This window comes from Mytilus trossulus, chromosome 13, assembly GCF_036588685.1.
Source record: "Mytilus trossulus isolate FHL-02 chromosome 13, PNRI_Mtr1.1.1.hap1, whole genome shotgun sequence".
Taxonomy (NCBI): domain Eukaryota; kingdom Metazoa; phylum Mollusca; class Bivalvia; order Mytilida; family Mytilidae; genus Mytilus; species Mytilus trossulus.
This window is the reverse complement of record NC_086385.1, coordinates 51,399,469-51,419,555: the sequence shown is the minus strand read 5'-3', so window position 1 is coordinate 51,419,555 and position 20,087 is coordinate 51,399,469. Positions and strand designations below refer to the sequence as shown.

The 20,087-nt window shown below is 32.9% G+C and overlaps 1 protein-coding gene across 2 annotated transcripts in view; it reads left to right on the top strand.

Annotated features, from left to right (window-relative positions):
• The window catches only part of LOC134694654 (uncharacterized), a 28,286-nt gene extending 10,805 nt beyond the window's left edge, over positions 1-17,481 (top strand). The window contains exons 2-5 of one of the 2 annotated variants that reach the window (XM_063555697.1): positions 7,357-7,512; positions 11,496-11,634; positions 13,877-14,083; positions 15,989-17,481. In XM_063555697.1, the coding sequence (XP_063411767.1) occupies positions 7,357-7,512; positions 11,496-11,634; positions 13,877-14,083; positions 15,989-16,186 (700 nt within the window). In that variant the 3' untranslated portion in view covers positions 16,187-17,481. The remainder of the gene's footprint in view (positions 1-7,356; positions 7,513-11,495; positions 11,635-13,876; positions 14,084-15,988) is intronic. The other variant, XM_063555698.1, reaches the window with a different exon arrangement.
• Positions 17,482-20,087: the final 2,606 nt, after the last annotated feature.

Sequence of the window (20,087 nt, the reverse complement as noted above, 5' to 3'; positions counted from 1 at the left end):
CCTGTGTGAATTCAATTAAAACATGTCCCTAGGAGCTATGCTGCCAATTTTATTTATGCATTAAAACATTTCAGTACAGACTATTTACTTTTAATGGGGTGCTATGGATTTCACCCCAAACTTTCAATTGAGGAAGATTCAATGGTTATTTTTTTTTTATTTAAAATACACTCTTTAATAATTGTCTTAAAAATCTATAATATATACATTTTTCTGATGAAAATACTCTACTCATGAAAACATTCTAGTCAAGAAGCATACATGTACAAAATGTACATGTCTGAATATATTTCTTTTAAAAACAGTTCTAGTCATAATGACATTCCTTGTTTATAAGTGTTCCAGTATTTAATAATTATACAATATTCTATGTCATAAATTGGATAATGACACTTATGTTAAAGTTTCAGTTATGGTTAAAAAGTTTTTTTTATCTGAATGCCTGTTCATTTGATGTTGGTTTTCAGCATGTCCAGTGTTTGTTGTTAAAAATATTTTTTTTTCTTCACAAGAAACTTGGTTTAGTGAAACTTCTTTTTTAAACTGTATTTTGGCTGATAAAATAAAATATTTTTCCTACCTACCTACCCTTCAGTCTGAAGGTACAGTTGGAAAACTGCAAACAAACATATTTTTAAGGTTGGCCTTAGTTTGGTATGTTGTGACATGAATGACCCAGCATTGTGACATAAGAAATTCATGAGAAAGTGGACACATTTTGAAGTCAGTTATACATAATACAGTATAGATTTTGCCCATTTTAATCTTTAATTGACCAGTCATGACCGTTTATTATATCTCTGGGTTTTTTGTTTTTTTTTATCTATGAATTGTTTGCTCAGCATCAATCATGCCACATCTAATTATTTTCATATTTTATATAATAATCTTATAATTGTCCCAAGTGAAAGCTTCCATGCTGCTGTTGATACTTGGGCCAAGTATTGTACACCGTTAGGTTACCACACGAAAGGAGCACTACAGTAAATCTACATGTAATCTCACATCTTTCACTTGAAACATTTCGTATCTATAACAGTAACATTAACAATATGCGTCTTGTTATATTTTTCCAACTAAAAAAAGAAGTCTTTTGGACTCTTTCCTGTCCTTCAACCCTTTGAAATTTTCAAGTGTTAATAGGGAAAATCATCAATCCAATTTCAACGGCCTGATAATTATTTCAAATAATGTGAATCATGAATTATTCATGAACTTTTAATTCTATTAATTCAGAAATTGAGAATCATTTGTATATTAAATAAAAATCAGATTATAATATATGTAAACTTCTCTTTCTTTCTGTATTAATCAAAATTGAAGTTTCAGAGCTTCAAACTTAGATCAGTTCAATTTCTGCTTGAATTTCAAAAAGTTTCTGTGGAAGATGCCGGACTTTCACCTGCAAGAAAATACAATCCACAAAGAATCCAATGTCTTACTTATTTTCTAATTCAATTTAAATTATGATCTTTTCATAATGCCATTTTTTTTAATTTATTGATTTAATATGAAAAAAAAAAAATTAGAAGGGAAGCGAAAAAAAGTATAAACATTTCTTAAGAGTTTTCTGTATTGAAAGGTGCAGATCCCTGATTTCGTTAGAGGAAAGGGCGCCCCTTTTTTTGAATGATCAATACATTTGTCGATTTGAATTGGGACATATAATTATTATAGTCACCGCACCCCCACTTTCTTAAAATGGCTGGATCCGCTCCTGTTGGTGTGAATACTTGTAAAAAGTCTATGCAATTATCATATATATGAAGCTCCATATGTGGGACCCTGTATCTGCCTTATAGTTAGGGGCACAATATGATTCATTTCTGAAATCCTGCTTTTTTGTATTTTTTTTCATTATTCCTCTCACATCTGACATCCTCCCCCTCACTCAATTCCATATCCCCACAATACCCTATAATTCACATCCCAAAATTTGCAAAAGCATGCCCCCCTTTTTGTCCCTCAAATTAAAAAAACTGCTGGTTATCAAAATATGGTTCATTTACCAAATTCGGTTATTTTGTTAAAAAAAAATCATGAATTCTCTCACATTCTCCACCTCCCTTTGTTCCATATTCAACCCCTGTATCTCACATACCAAAACTTGCAAAAGCATGTCCCCCTTTTTCTTTTTTCCCCTTAAAGTAAAATAACAGCTGGTTCCTAAATAAACAAGGACATTCCCCTTCCTCCTCTGATTTTCTCTAAATACATGCAAGTTGAATGGTCAGTGCTGAATGATGTGCAAAGTTAAATACATACAAATTTGAAGGATTTTCTTCATTTTTATTTATATTCTGGTGTTGACTTTCTCAAAAATGGTATTTATAGATTGTCTCAATAAACTTTCATCTTTAAATTTGATTTAAAATTAACAAAAAACATTTCAGTTGAACTGTAATATACTTATCTGATAAAAATAGCCATCATTTCACAAATCGTATTTAGGGCGCCTAAATAGTTTTTTGTTGACGTAATTTATTATGCGTTTCCGGTTCAGAAAGGTTTCATTTATTAAACTGGTATCTACTTTCTACGAACATAGTGTAGTAGCCAGCAGGGGACCAGCTTAGATCATGAAAACGTTTTAACTCCCTGTATAACTGACTGTACCATCAGTGCTTGTAAATAACACTGTATTAGTTTACAACAACGATTGACTAATCTGATATTTTTCTTAGTTCTTTTTTTATGCCGAAATACAATTAAGTAAGGCATATTTAAGAACTTGGAGAGAGATTCAGAAAACTTCTTCTACAGATAAAATTAACACTGGCAGTGCACCAGCAAAAACGGATAGGCTATCGAACAAATCGCAAATTTCAACGTAAGTTCCCTTTTCAAATTTTGAATTTTTATAAATACTTCGACACCAAGACACATAATCATTGACACATGGCAAGACCTCCGGTGTCAATATTTTAATACATGTATAACATAGGTCCTTGCTGGTATAATTTTGGTATGCCTCTCAAGTCTTCATATAAATGAATTTTAGACATTCCGGCACCTTGTCAAATCGGCACCGATATAGACAGTTCGGCACCAAGTCAAATCGGACCTGGTTAATTCGCCTCCAAAATTAACAGATTATGTTTTGCAAGTAAGGGAATCATGACTTTTAAAGAAAGCAAATTTATTATACACGTTATAGAAACATCAAACTTACAACAAGTTATAAATTGTAATTGATATAAGATCTTCAGTTTTTATTGTGATTACCAATCATAACATTATTAATAGAGTACTCATGACTTAAAACAGAAAGCCAGCTTATTATTGTTTATTGTACATTTCACAGGTACCTGTGGACATGATTACATTTGGGTGCCCCTGATTGGGAGAATCTTAAATGACCCTCCCCCCCCCCCCCTTTTGGTACATGTAGTTAATGATTTTTGGATTTGTTTATATAAACTACTTTCAGTTTGAATATATTTTGATTTTACTGATTGGCTAATATCTCAAAAAGATACGACCCAAATTCTTAAACTTTCCGTTAAAAATCATATGTCACAATGCGTATGTTATATCAATTACTCTGCTCTAAAAATTAATTGTTTACGTTGTTAATGCCAATTGACTTCAGATCAACCCATGTAATTAAAAAAACAACTTCAGTTTGGTGGTCTTTAGTGTTCATGTATTTTGTCTGTCTCTGTCCCTCTTCAGGTTAAAGTTTTTGTTCAAGGTAGTTTTTTTATGAAAACTTGAAGTCCAATTGCAAGCAACTTGAAACTTATTAAACATGTTCCTAATGATATGATCTATCTAATTCTAATGCCAAATTAGAGTTTTACCTCAATTTCAAGGTCCACTAAATATAGAATATGATAGTGTGAGTGGGGCATCTGTGTACTGTGGGCACATTCTTGTTTGTATTATTTTCAGAAGATTTTCATTATTCTGTCTGAACAGTTCAGCATCTTGCTAATCTGTTCATATAAGCTCTTAGAGCTGTTCTGAACAGTTCAGCTTTCTATCATTTCAGAAAGTTTATTTTTAGCTGTTTTGAACAATTCAACACTGTCTGAATAGTTCAACACATTTTCAGATGTCTCTCTGAAAAATTAAGCAAGTATTTTTTCTGTTCAGAATGATTTCAGTATTGTTTCTGAACATTTCAGGATCTTGAAAATCTGTTCAGAAAGTATTCAGGGCGGTTCTGAAAAATTCAGCACTGTTCAAAGATATCAAAAAGTTTTCAGCATAGTTTCAGATGTTTGTCTAAGGAGTTCAGCAATAACTGAACAGTTCAGATTATTTTCAGCTTCAGTTCAGCGATGTCTGAATTTTTCAGCACAGTCTGAACTTTTCAGAAAATGTTACAGCACTTTTTCAGCAAATCTGAACATTCCAGTAAGTTTTCAGTATTTGTTCAGATTTTGGAAAAAGTGCTTCAGCACGTTTTCAGATCCCCAAATTTGGTTCAGCATGCATTCAGCTAGGGTCCAGAACCTATTCAGCAAAACTCAGCAAAAATTCAGACATTCTTTTTCATGAGGGATTCATTCTGTGTCAGAAACCTATGCTGTGTCAACTATTTAATCACAATCCAAATTTAGAGCTGAATCCAGCTTGAATGTTGTGTCCATACTTGCCCCAACCGTTCAGGGTTCAACCTCTGCGGTCGTATAAAGCTTCGCCCTGCGGAGCATCTGGTTCTAGTTTCCAGACAATAACTTGTGTTCAAGTGTATGGATCTCTCTGAAATTGTACTGCAATGTACCATACCACAAAGGGAAGGCTGGCATTGAGTTTGGGGGTGATGAATCATAAGGGGGTTCAAAAAATTTGGGGGAGGGATTTTTTTTTCCTTTTTTTCCATTTTTATTTCTTTAAAATTTTCCATTTTAAATTGGTTATTTCTGATTTATATATAAAAGCAAATAATAATGATATGGTTTGAATAGGTAAATTAAAAATATTTTTAAGTTCTTAGACCACATTCATTCTTTGTCAGAAACCTATGCTGTGTCAAATATTTAATCACAATCCAAATTCAGTGCTGTATCAAGCTTGAATGTTGTGTCCATACTTGCCCCAACTGTTCAGGGTTCGACCTCTGTGGTCGTATCAAGCTGCACCCAGCAGAGCATTTTATTTACATTTATAAGTTTTTATTATTTACCGGCCCTCATTAAAATTCAAATATCTGTAATTGGGAGATATCTGTATTTTATTTTAAGCTTGGCCTTCGTGAAACATAGATTTGACTGTCACAAATTGAGTTTACCTAGCAAGGAAATACAATACAGATATCTCCATTCTAATGCAACATATTAAAATAAATTCCATTTGATAAATATTTTGGCTTACGTCCCAAAGTTGGTTTCCGTCCTCTAACTTTAGTTTGCCTCAACCAAATGTTATAAAACTTCTACAAAAGGCTTATTACCACAAAACACAGATCAAGTTTAAATTTCAGTGGCGTCACTCAAACCGTTCTAGAGTTATGCCCCTTTACAAATGGAAAAATTGAAGAATTTTTCATTCCCGTTCTCTAGTTTAGGAGGGGCCTCAGTGGCCGAGTGGTCTAAGTTAAGTTACTACTGTAATCACTAGCCAGTCAACACTGAGGTTGTGAGTTTCGAACCCCGCTCGTGTGGGTGCACTCGACTCCAATCTAAATTGACTAGGATTGTCAGTTTTCCTATCACAGGTCGGTGGTTTTCTCCTGGCACTCCGGCTCCCTCCACCAATAAAAATTGGCCCAAAAGCGGTGCTTAAAAGTGGCGTTAAAACACCAAAAATCAAATCAAATCTAGTTTAGGTTGCCCCAACCAAATGTTATGAAACTTATTCACAATGCTTATTACCACAAAACACAGATCAAGTTTGAGTTTTGGTAGTGTCACTTTTACTGTTCTAGAGTTATGCCCCTTTACAAATGGAAAAAATACTAGTTTTCATTTCCATTCTCTAACTAAAGTTAGCCTCAACCAAATGTTATGAAACTTATACACAATGCTTAATACCACAAAATACAGATCAAGTTTGAATTTTGGTGGTGTCACTTTTACTGTTCTAGAGTTATGCCCCCTTTACAAATGGAATAATTGCTGAATTTGTTGTTTCCGTTCTCTACCTTCAGTTTGCCTCAACGAAATGTTATAAAACTTATACACAATACATATAACCACAAAACTCAGATCAAGTACAAATTTGAGTAGCGTCACTTTTACTGTTCTTCAGTTATGTCCCTTTCAAGGTTACCGCTGGCGTTCACCATTTTCGCATTTTGCAAAAAAATATAAATTGTGGCGATTAAAATTCATCATTTGCGAAAGAATTTGGCGAAAGAAATATATATAATGATTTAATTTCATCCATCTTATTTATTTTTCGTTTTGGCGACGCACGTGTTTCAAGCATATTTTTACGTCTCAACTTTTTCATTTACGATGGTCAGGAAAAGAAAACTGTCGTTATGAAGAAATATATTCAACAGGTTGGGAACAACCCCTCAAATAAGTAACCCTTCAATGTAATGACTATCCCTTAAATCAGGGATCAATTTCAAGTGATAAAAAAAAAAAAAAATTGTTGTTAAAACCACTTCTTAGTACAAAAGGGCACATATTCATATCATTTGAAGAAACTTTTCCCAAAGAACTATACAACTATCTGGTATTATATGGTCAAAAAATGTCCAAGAATTTTGTAATATTCCTGGACTTATACATGTATCTTCTTTATTTTTAAAAATAAGTGGACCCCTCTTTAAGAAAAGTTGTTCCAAATATAATGAATTTTTCCCCTTTTAAGTTAAAAAAAAAAGCAAAATTTTCTTTTTACCTTTCTACAACAGCAAAATGATCCCTTGTCTGAGGGACAGTCCTTTATTTAGGGGATATCCCACATTTGGAGGGTTGTTCCAAACCTGTTGAAAAGTAAGAAAAGTCTCTGCCTTTAGTCTTTATCCTTCAACTGGAAGGGACATATATATCCGATAAACTTTTGAAGATGAATCTTGTGTCCCAGAAGTCAAAATTATGATTTCTATATTGCTATTTTTACAGTATCTTTTAAAAAGTAAATGGGGGGGGTAGAAAGAAGGAAAATTTTAAACGAAAAATATATTTATGTAAATGGCGAAAAAAATAATTGACTCGGGGAAACCCTGCCCTTCATAACTTTATATGATATGCTAGCGGGGGCATCATCTGTGTCCCATGGACATATTCCCCATTTATTTGATTTTGCATATATGTACAGGTACGAGTCAAATAGACACCAAGTCTGACTTAATAATAGATTATAGAACAAGTTTCCAAATCGACAGCAGATTCTATGCACCTCTAATCAGTGTCCAGTTCTTATATATATAAATAATTAGGATTTTTTTTCCAGAGTTTTGATATATCATACTGTAGCTGGAAGACATGACTTTCAAAATGACCTAAAAGAAATACTTTATGATTTGTTGTTGACTTCTAGAACAGTGGAAGAAATGAGGTTCACAACAATGCTGGAGAAGTTTTGCAGAATGTGTAACCTAAAGGGAAGGTAAATTCTTTAAAAAATATGGTGAAAATAAATTTTGACCATTACTATCATGACTATTGACAAGACTGTTTCTTTAACCACTTTGTGCTTAACCTTAACATACTGCAGAATGAGGACTGACTTTTCAGGGTTTTATTTTCACATTGCTGGACTATTGTGTTACAATACATGTACATACATGTAAAACCAGTAAGATATTGTTTTTTTTAATTGAGAATAGCAGTAAGATTCCTTACCAACATCTTGCTACAACAAGAAATGAAACAACATGAGCAAGCTTAATTAGTGGAATGAAAATGTTATTTCTTTATAAATTTGAAATTCAGACAGACATGATATATGTAACACTTCCAAAAGTGTCAATCTCCCCAACAATGCCCAAACGTGTCCTCAAAATCCTAAATGATCCAAACGTGTTCAATTATTATTATTTGCAAAGCGTGTCCACTTTAAAACACCAGAACATCTCAAAACTTTTAGCAATAATATGTCCTCAGTAAAGGCAATAACTTTTATGGCAATTTAATTTTTGAAAACATGATTAAAGACGTCTGGTTTTGGTTGCAGGATTCTAAAATAGATCAAACGACATCTGGAGGAAATAAAGGTATTCTGTTTGGTAAAGACGAATGCCCAAGACATGGAACATTATCCTGTCTATCCACAGTGAAAGATGATATCAATGACTTCTGCTTTCAAATAGACACCAGACAAGAATAAGAATGGCACAATAAAAATGCGTTTTGCTTGCAGTGGTTTTATTGATTCAGCCATGCTGGATTTATGAGATCACTCTGGTGTTGGAGATGGTGCAGAATACTAAGTTGAAGACATATCATGAAACTTATAATGTGTTTTTATGATTTGTAGAATCTTTCTACACCATTTTAATCATCAACTGCCAACTTTTGACATTTTATTTGCCCTTGAATTTAGAAAAGATTGGACGAACAACCCTTTTATTTTAGATATACACTTGCATATAGTTCCTTTGTAAATCAAAATTTTATAATGATTTACTATTTATGAATTATTTTGAAAAAGTATTTGTACATCAATTGAATCAGTTGATAAGAATTTTGTTTTATATAAGTATCTTATGCTTGTGTAAGTTGTTATTCAACGAAATTTGGGTCAACATGTGTATTAATAGATCTAAGTTGATTCCCACACTTTTTTGAAATGGTATAACTCCAATTCTTTCCATAGGCAAGTAAAAGTCAGTATGATTATCAAATGTCATGATTTTCAAATAATTACACTCAAAGGTGTAAGTATTAATTGGAAACAACCCCAGTCTTAATTCACCACAGTTAATATCTCATGACCTGTTGTACCACCAGTCCATTTATTAAAAAAAAATCTGACAGAGTCTAAAATTGAAATATCAATATATAAATATATCAATATTTGCATCAATATTGTGAAATTCCCTACATTTGGACAATAACACAGAAATTTTATAGTAAGATTGGAAATGAAAAGAGAAAAAATATTAAAAAAAGTATGGTTAGAAGAATATCAGACTAGCTATGAATATTGCTGGATCACAACATTGACAATGCTTTGATTAGCATAAGTTTGTGCAATGCGGTTTGTTAATTTGCAACGCATAATTTAACTCTTGGTTGCTTAATGTCCAGTGGCAAATATGTCATGCATACTTAGAATGAACATGAAAATTGTAATTGATTAGTTTTGTACAGTTCAATTTATCGTTTATTAATTATAAGTGAACTTTTTTTGCACAAATATACCCCAGTGATGCCATACGTTAAATATCTTAATAATATAGGAGGGTATCGCATGGCCTGCTTCCTACATAAATGGTATCTGGGCTATTATCATGATTATATAGTTACTGTCCCATTTTAACAACAACAAAACAAAACTACTGTTCCTTTATTAATATTGATTGGATTTGTAAACAACATATATGTGAATACGAATCAATATTTAATAATGCTCGACAGGTTTAAGTGATTTAAAAATATTGACACGATAAGCATTCATAAACAATGGATGTTTTCACTTCATATAGACACATTTTGGTGTGTTTTTTAAGTGGACAAAATTGGGCATTCACAAAAGGGCTCTTTAGTAACAAATTTAAAATCTGTTGCAGTTCAGTGTCCCCATATGGACACATTTGGAATACTCTTAACAAGTTTTTATGCCCTTGCTGTAGCAGAGGGGGCATTAAGTTTTACCCTTGTCCGTCTGTATGTCTGCCAAAGTTGGTTTCCGTTCTCTTACTTTAGTTTGTTTCAACCAAATGTGTTGAAGCTTATACACAATGCTTATTACCACAAAACACAATATCTTGCAGTTCACCATTTTATAGGTCGTACCTAGGTCTTATCAATTATATGATTGTATTAAGACACATGTCTTATTAGCTCACCTGGCCCATCACTTGGCATCTGTCCTCTTTTACAAAAAATTCTCCTCTGAAACTACTTGGCCAAGTTTAACCAAACTTGGCCACAATCATCATTAGGGTATCTAGTTAAAAATGTGTCCCGTGACCCAGCCAACCATCCAAGATGGCCGCCATGGCTAAAAATAGAACATAGGGGTAAAATGTAGATTTTGGCTTATATCTCTGAAACCAAAGCATTTAGAGCAAATCTGACATGGGGTAAAATTGTTTATCAGGTCAAGATCTATCTGCCCGGAAATTTCAGATGAAGAGGACAACCCGTTGTTGGGTTGCTGCCCCTGAATTGGTAATTTTAAGGAAATTTTGCTGTTTTTGGTTATTATCTTGAATATTATTATAGATAGAGATAAACTGTAAACAGCAATAATGTTCAGCAAAGACAGATCTACAAATAAGTCAACTTGACCAAAATGGTCAGTTGACCCCTTAAGGAGTAATTGCCCTTTATAGTCAATTTTTAACCATTTTTTGTAAAATTTTGTAATCTTTTACAAAAATCTTCTCTGAAACTATTTAGACAAATTTAACCAAACTTGTCCACAATCATCATAAGGGTATCTCGTTTCAAAAATGTGTTTGATGACCCCGCCCGCGAACCAAGATGGCTGACATGGCTAAAAAATAGTACATAGGGTAAAATGCAGTTTTTGGCTCATATCTCTGATACCAAAGCATTCAGAGCAAATCTTGCAGGATAAAATTGTTCATTAGGTCAAGATCTATCTGCCCTGTAATTTTCAGACCAATCAGGCAACACGTTGTTGGATTGCTGCCCCTGAATTGGTAATTTTAAGAAAATTTTGCAGCTTTTGGTTATTATCGTGAATATTATTATAGATAGAGATAAACTGTAAACAGCAATAATGTACTGCAAAGTAAGATCTACAAATAAGTCAACATGACCAAAATGGTCAATTGACCCCTAAAGGAGTTATTGCCCTTTATAGTCAATTTTTTACAATTTTCATAAATTTTATAAAATTTTGTAAATTTTTACAAAATATTTCCACTGTAACTACTGGGCCAAGTTCATTATAGATAGAGATAATTGTAAGCAGCAAGAATGTTCAGTAAAGTAAGATCTACAAACACATCACCATCACCAAAACACAATTTTGTCATGAATCCATCTGTGTCCTTTGTTTAATATGCACATAGACCATGGTGAGGGACACAGGCTCTTTAGAGCCTCTATTTATGGTTGTGTAACCAATGAAAGGCAAATATTTCATACAAGAATACTAGAAGCCAAATATTTCATTGGATTACAGTTTATGTTAAGGAAAATTTTACCCCAAATTGTACCTTGTCCTATAAACATTAAGGAAGATCAAAATCAGTGACAAGAAAAGCATGAACAAAAAACCTCACAAAAATATTTAGCCCTTGACATAATCAAAATCCATGAAATATTGTAACCACCTTAAATAACTGATTAAAACAAGATCGCAATCGATTGACTTGACTTAAATTATCAAATCCTGGTACCCTGTATATGAAAATGATGAAAGGTTAATTTTGAAAATGGTTCTTTTTGTAGTATAGGATTGGTCGAGGAAACCATGATCAAGGATGTACGTGTTGTGGCAGTTCCAGACTTAACTTTCAGAATTTCATCAAATGAATTTTGGCCTGATGTAACGGATGTAATACAGATACAGATAATGACAGTTGCAGAGGTACTTCTTCATATATAAATAAAGTTAAAAAATCTGTATACAGAACTATGTATCAGATATCAGAATGCAATTTTTAGCTCAACTGGCCCAAACTGCCTTAAAATTTTAGGAATTAGGGGCTAAAAAAGTGGCAAAAAACAAGCATTTTTCTAGTTTCATGACAATAACTTGTGTGTAAGTATATGGATCTTTCTGAAATTGTACTACAAGGTTCCATATTACAAAGGGAAAGCTGGAATTGAGTTTGGGGGTAATTACCCAAATGTTTAAGAATAAGGGGCGAAAAGGGGGCCAAAAATAAGCATTTTCCTAGTTTCCAGACAATAACTTGTGTTCAAGTGTATGGATCTCTCTGAAATAATACTGCAAGGTACCATACCACAAAGGGAAGGCTGGGATTGATTTTGGGGGTAATTGCTTCAAAATTTTAGAAATAAGGGGCCAAAAAAGGTAAAAAAACAAGCATTTTTCTAGAGTCAGGACAATAACTTGTGTGTAAGTGTATGGATCTTTATGAAATTGTACTACAAGGTTCCATATCACAAAAGGAAAGCTGGGTTTGAGTTTGGGGGTAATTGCTTTAAATGTTTAGGAATATGGGGCCAAAAAGGGGCCAAAAAACAAGCATTTTTCTAGTTTCCAGACAATAACTTGTGTTCAGGTGTATGGATCTCTATGAAATTGTACTGCAAGGTACCATACCAAAAAGGGAAGGCTGGGATTGAGTTTGGGGGTGATGAATCATAAGGGGTTCACAAAATTAGGGGGGGATTTTTTTTCATTTTTTTTTCTTTAAAATTTTCCATTTTAAATTGGTTATATCTGATTTATATATAAAAGCAAATAATAATGATATGGTTTGAATAGGTAAATTAAAATTTTTTAAGTTCTTAGAGCACATTCATTCTGTGTCAGAAACCTATGCTATGTCAAATATTTAATCACAATCCAAATTCAGTGCTGTATCAAGCTTGAATGTTGTGTCCATACTTGCCCCAACTGTTCAGGGTTTCGACCTCTGCGGTCGTATCAAGCTGCGCCCAGCGGAGCATTTTATTGTAGTCTTTTACAAAAATCTCCTCTGAAACTACTGTGCCAAATTAAACCAAACTTGGCCTAAATTATGCTTAGGGTATCTTCTAATAGAAATGTATCCGATGACCACGCCCATTGGCCAAGATGGCTGCCATGGCTAAAAATAGAACCTGGTGGTAAAATGCAGTTTTTGGCTTATATATCTGAAACTAAAGCATTTAGAGCAAATCTGAGAAGGAGTAAAATTGTTCATCAGGTAAAAATCTTTCTGCCCTGAAATTTTCAAATGCATCAGACAACCTGTTGTTGGGTTGCTGCCCCTGAATTGTTAATTTTAAGGAAATTTTGCAGTTTTTATATGCCCGTTTATGGGTCGTATTATGGTATACTGTTGACTGTCTGTCCGTCCGTCCTTCCTCAACATGTCGGACATTAATTCAAAAAACGTTAACCAATATGCATGAAACTTTGGTGAATTGTTTATATCTATTGACGTGAGCTCCCTTTCATTTTTCATAAATTTCAGAATTACCGTTTCCGAGTTTTGGGGTTTTATTCATATAACCAATTCCAAGTTCTTTGGCTACATTTATTCAGAAACCTATAATATGTCAAATATTTAATTACAATCCAAATTCAGACCTGTATCAAGCTTGAATATTGTGTCCATTTTTGCCCCAACTGTTCAGGGTTGGACCTCTGGGGGCGTATCCAGCTGCGCTCAGCGAAGCAGTTTTTTGGTTATAACCTTGAATATTATAATAGAAAGAGATAAACTGTAAACAGCAAAGTAAGCTCTACAAATAAGTCACCATGATCAAAATTGTCAATTGACCACTTCAGGAGTTAATCTTCTACAAACATTTTCTGCTCTGAAACTACTGGGCCAAGCTCATTATAGATAGAGATAACTGTAAGCAAGAATGTTTAGTAAAGTAAGTTCTACAAACAAGTCACTGACACAAAAACAGAGAGTTTTGTCATGAATTCTATTCTTGTCTTAGATAATGTAGAGTGTCCTTTGTTTAATATGCACTGCAACACATAGACCAAGGTGAGCAACACCGGCTCTTAAGAGCCTCTAGTTATTATTGCGATATTAAACCAGTCAAATTATTTGTATAAAGAAACCTTGCAATAATTTCTGAATGTACAGTAGTTATTAATTATGAATTAGTGGGTCCTATATGGTTTTCTTTGTTCTTAGATTAAAGTTTCAACCAATGATTCATTAGTTGATCAAAAGATTCATGTTACTAGACAAAAACCAGAGGCTATTGATAAGGAGACACTTCAAACTATGGATCCATCAAAGATAAGAGGATTTAGCCAACATGTTGGACAGCTGATCATTGGACTAGGCAATTCTTGCTTCAAAAAAGAATGTCTTGGCCTTTTGCTCCATGAGACAAAGGTAATGTTAATATATAGCTAATTGATTAAAATGTTTCGATCAACTCTTAAATGATCAACACTTTCAGTCCAGTAAAATTAATGATCCCTTTTGATAGATAAATGATATTTTCTATAAAATTGCATTACTATCAGTACAAATCAGTTTAATTATTTGGATGCCCTGCCCCTATGTCATGGTCTAGCGACTTTGTATTAATTGTCAATGCTGCTGTCTCTCAAATTGTCTTTTTCAGAATTTTCTGCTGACAGCAAGACATTTCTCTGTGTCATCAGTTTATTATACCCCACACAACAAATAAGGACATACTATGTAGATGTGCATATCGACAGGAAATTACGATTTTTTTTGTAGGAGTTATGCCCCTTTAACTTAGAATTTTGGCCAAAATATACTACTGCTACAGTTTGTCATCCCAACTTCTCTGAAACCACACAACAGAATTTCATGAAACTTTGTAGATAATAAGGACTTACTATGTAGATGTGCATATCGGCAGGAAATTACGATTCAATTTTTATTGTAGGAGTTATGCCCCTTTAACTTAGAATTTTGGCCAAAAATATACTACTGCAACAGTTTGTCATCGCAACTCCTCTGAAACCACACAACAGAATTTCATGAAACTTTATAGATAATAAGGACATACTGTGAAAGTACTTTAATTCGTGGGTATCAATTTTCGTTGTTTCAGCAATATTTACATATTCGTGGGTTTTTAAATTCGTGGATTTCAGTTTAAAATTTTTTTTATTAAAATATTGAAGCCTTTAGAAACGAAGGTAACAAATAGTCTGGATTGAAGGAAATTGCAATGTAAACATTGACTAGTGTAAATCGTAGTGATTACACCAATTAACCCATGCTAAAGTAATCAAGAGATTAAAAACCATCAAAGGTGTTAATTAGCCGAAAAACATGTCACCTAAAGAAAACAGTAACATAAACAAATGCTATAAACGTATCTTGAATTGTCAAATATTTCTGATCAAAATCAAGCCCAGCATGAAACTATTATGTCCAATATGCACGAGAACGATGATGAAATAAAATGAACATGTTATCATACTTGCATAACAATACATGAAAACTGACTTTAATCGATCAAAAATATTTTTTATCAGAATTAAAATATCAAAAGTGGTACAGTTTAGGTTATTAAAGATTAAAAGAGTAATCCTGCATGCGTTTGTAGTTCTGTGACTGCTATTAAAGTATTCTCAGATGTGGCGTTATTCAATATATTCTCTAGATCATATCAGTAGTCAAACCTACTGATGGTGATTTTTCCATGTCTTGATTTTGACAATGGTTGTTTTATTTCGTTGGACACTTAAATTCGTGGATAAAGTCATCCACAAAAACCACGAAAATTGGTACCCCACGAATAAAAGTACTTTCACAGTACTATGTAGATGTGCATATCGACAAGAAATTACGATTCAATTTTTTTTCTAGGAGTTATGCCCCTTGAACTTAGAATTTTGGCCTAATTATACTACTGCAACAGTTGAAACTTTGTAGTTTATGAGGACATAATATGTTAATTGTGCATATCCACAAGAAAATTTTTATCAGTTGACTTTTGTAGAGTTATGAGTCTTTGAACTTAGGAATCTGTTGAGATCTGGTTTGTCAAGTGACAATGTGGGGGTGTGTGGTATGTGAGGTTCTTTAATTTTTTTATTAAAATTATTTTTAGGGTTTCCCCTTAGCAAATCATGGACTTTGCAAGGGGAAGGGGTATCATTTTGTGGAGCAAGATCACTGGGTACTTCTACTTTTTTTCCAGTGTGCTATATTCACAAATATCAGTTTAAAGTGTCTTTTATACCATCTCTTGGGCAGGTAACAGGTAACTTTCTAGTGGTATACTAATTAAGTATAACTGATTTTTCTTTTCAGATACTGATAACATGCCTGTCTACATCACCCAGGTATTGTACTCATATCAAAGATAAATTAGGTCCAGAAGACAAAGCTACTCTGCATTTCATTGGACCTTATGATATATTAAAGGCAAGGGAGAGGAGCCAGCTGATAAAAGCTTTTCTACGTTTAGGAAACCGACAAAGATTAGGAATAGGAATACCAAAAGTATAATCTGCCTTTTGTGTTACTAGAATCTGCTCACCCTATCAAAGCTAAAGTGAATACCAAAGTTGACTCATAGAAATGAATATAGAGGTGGAATCTCTTAAAATACATTTATTGTTTAGTACAAAATCTTAGTGAAATTGTTGCCACAACATTTTGTAATTCAAGAACAAAGTAACAAAAAGTTTATTTATACAGCAACAGAGTTATTTTCAGAGCCAGATATATAGATATGTATATATATTAACATTATTGTGACATAGGAAATGTACTAGAAAATGCAAGAATGGTGAAATTCATCTATTATCAATTACTTATCATCCCCTGTTTGGCACATTGCAAGGGACATAGAAATATTCTGCATCCATCCAGTCTTGTAAGTGCTCTCCTGTGTACTATTCTTGCAAGATATTTATAGAATTTATATCGAAGGTCAGCAATGTCTAGAACAAGTTTGAAAAATCAGTGCAGATCAATTTTTATGCCCCCGCCTACCGGAGGGGGTATTGCGATTTACCCTTGTCCGTCTGTACGTCCGTCCCAAAATTGGTTTCCCTTCTCTAACTTTAGTTTGCCTCAACCAAATGTTATGAAATTTATACACAATGCTTATTACCACAAAACACAGATCAAGTTTGAATTTTGGTTGCGTCACTTTTACTGTTCTAAAGTTATGCCCTTCTACAAATGGAAAAATTGTTGACTTTTTGGTATCCCTTCTCTTACTTTAGTTTGCCTCAACCAAATGTTATGAATCTTATGTTGTGTTTTGTGTACTATTGTTTGTCTGTTTGTCTTTCTCTTTTGTAGCCATGGCGTTGTCAGTTTATTTTTGATCTAGGAGTTTGAATGTCCCTCTGGTATCTTTCGTCCCTCTTATATGCACAATGCCAATTACCACAAAACACAGATCATGTTTCAATTTTTGTGGCGTCACTTTTACCGTTCTTGTATAAAAATTACCATCATGTAACATCTATCAGCCCAGCCCTGACATATAAAAGTATATTTACAGTAAAAATCTTATTTATTTGTAAACCTGTTTTCTCTTGACCATACATACAAGAATTAAACTTAGCCACAATTTCAGTTCGGTATTTTGATTGAAAAACTTATCCGACATAGCGGCCATGGCTAAAAATAGAACATAGAGGTTTACTATATACGGAAGTCAACAGGAAAATTGTTTAAGGGAAAATTCACTATTTTTTACTTATCTTATTATGTTCATAATACCAAACAACATATTCACCAAGTTTTAACGGGATATGAACACGAATAAAGAAGAAAATTGGGAATTATTGATTTTATTTATTTGAACTTCCTGACTTCTGTGACGTAGTTTAAGTCTTTTTGCATGCTGGGAGTGGATTAATCTCATTTTAAGTATTGTTCGTTAATCAACTAATAATGGAATTTAAAGTGCATCGACAACTTTTGGTGTAGCTATTAACCAACTAATAATTCAGAAAGGAAAGTACTCAGTCGTGCAACTTTTAAAATTAAAATGTATGATTTATATTTTCAGGGTTTCCGATATGTTTATAGTAAAACGTTTTTGGACTTTTCCTTTAAAAAACAATTTCAAATGGTCACAACTTGAACACTAATTTAAATAATGATAAGGGGTCTTCAGTAACTATTGTAAGACTAAACTTGGATGACCTGCTTTTGATTTAGCTACTGGGCCAAATTAAACCAAACTTGGTCTCAATCATTATTGGGGCATTTAATACTATTTATTATGAGCCTCTAGTTGTAGTTTTCAGACAATAACTAGTGTGACTGTGTAAGTGTATGGATCTCTCTGACATTGTACCACAAGGTTCCATTATTCTGTAAGTTCAGAAATTATTGCGATTTTGTCATTTAAGGAGGTTCGCGGGTCTAAGATTTTCCGAAAAAAATTAAACATTTATTTTTCATTACAAATTTTATCTATTACCTTTAGTAGTGGTTACTCTATCATATGGTACAAAAAACATTCCAAAAAATCAATTCGTGTTGGCCCCAGATATGTTTAAAGGTGTAGATATTATTGAAAAAGCTCCAAATTATCTCCCTTTGGGGCAAAAATGCCAATTTTTAGCATTTAAATTGAAATATCTTTTTTAACTTATATTTTTTATTGTTATTTTCGAATAAGCTGTACATAAACTAAAAAATTGTAAAATATTAGCGATTTCTGTAATTTAGTTCTTTTTTTATTTCGATATTATTGCAATTTCTCCTATTAGTTCAACAGAAAAAAATTACATTAACAAATATGTGTGTTTCTTTCGAAGGCAGATTGTGAGCGTAAATGAACGGTGACCCCATCTTTTTATTTCATTTTCCTATTAAGTATAAGATAAAGTTCATTTGTAGAAAAATATAGGGAAATCCTATATAAAATTAAGACTAAATTGTGATTTTAATTTTTTGCGATGTTGAGAAAAATCCTGTAATTTCAAAATGCCAGTTTAAACTATTGCGATTACAATGTATAACTCTGTCTCATTTTTCGCAATAATAAAAACATAACAATAATTTCTGAATATACAGTATCACAAAGTGAATGCTGGGATTTAGTTTGGAGGTAATTGCCACAAACATGCAGGTATTAAGAACCAACAAATAGCATTTTTCTAGTTTCCACACAATAAGTTGTGTTTAAGTGTATGAATCTCTCTAAAATTTTACTTTAAAGGGAAAGCTGGGATTGAGGTTGGGGGTAATTGCTCCAAAGGTGTGGGGGGGGGGGGGGGGGGGGGAGTTCAAAAGTGAGGGGATTCTATTTTTTTTAGGGAATCATATTTTTTTTCAAAATTTTTCAAATTTCAAATTTTTTGAAAAGTTTCAAGAAGAAATCTTCAATAATTCAGACAGCTACAAGCTTGAATACTGTGTCCAAATTTGTGCCAACTCTTCAGGGTTCGACCTCTGTGGTTGTATCAAGCTGCGCTCAGTGAAGCACATGTTTAAATAAATCAAAAATATTGTATGCAAACTATTCTGTTAATGCAAATGCTTTACTGTACCTTAAATTCAATATCTATACCCAAATCAAATCAATAAATGCAGTAATCCTGCAAACATATCATGCTCACATGCAACATTTGTGTGTTTACATTTGTTGGGAGCAGTGTGCTATTTAGCGGGAAAATATGGGAAATCCCTAAATAAATGAATAGCTGAATCTTGTTAATTATAGCCAGCAAAGAATTCAAATCTCATTATTAGCTGAAATTGGAGTGCCATTTAAATTTATTTAAATGCTGATTACTATCTGGCATAAAAATAGATTAATCTAAAAAAAGTTTCTCCTTGTTAAGCAAACCTTGATCCTAAATTTAATTGTTGATTGATGCTTTAGGGGAATTTTCAAATAGAGGTATATCATTTTTCGAGACAAAATTGGTGTCATTCTCATTGGAAAAAATACATTTCCTGTATTTAAATATACATGTTCAAAAAAATTGTACGGTTAAATAATAATATAATTGGGAATAAACAAATACATTTCTTGCAGAAATTGCTCTAGTTAGAGTTAAGTCATTTTTCTAACTGTTTAACGCAAATTATACCGGTAATTGTAATTTCAATAAAAGACTTCATGCAGATTTTATTTGTCCTCTTTTCTTTGAAAAAACAGACGTCTTATAAATCCTTAAATATTCACCTTTGACACATAATAAACAGAATGATTTCATATAGTGTAGATCAAACGTAATTATAGGTAAATTATTGTAAACCAACTAATTGTTGCGAGGATTTGTAATCACATAAGCAACACGACGGGTGCCGCATGTGGAGCAGGATCTGCTTACCCTTCCGGAGCACCTGAGATCACCCCTAGTTTTTGGTGGGGTTCGTGTTGTTTATTCTTTAGTTTTCTATGTTGTGTCATGTGTACTATTGTTTTCTG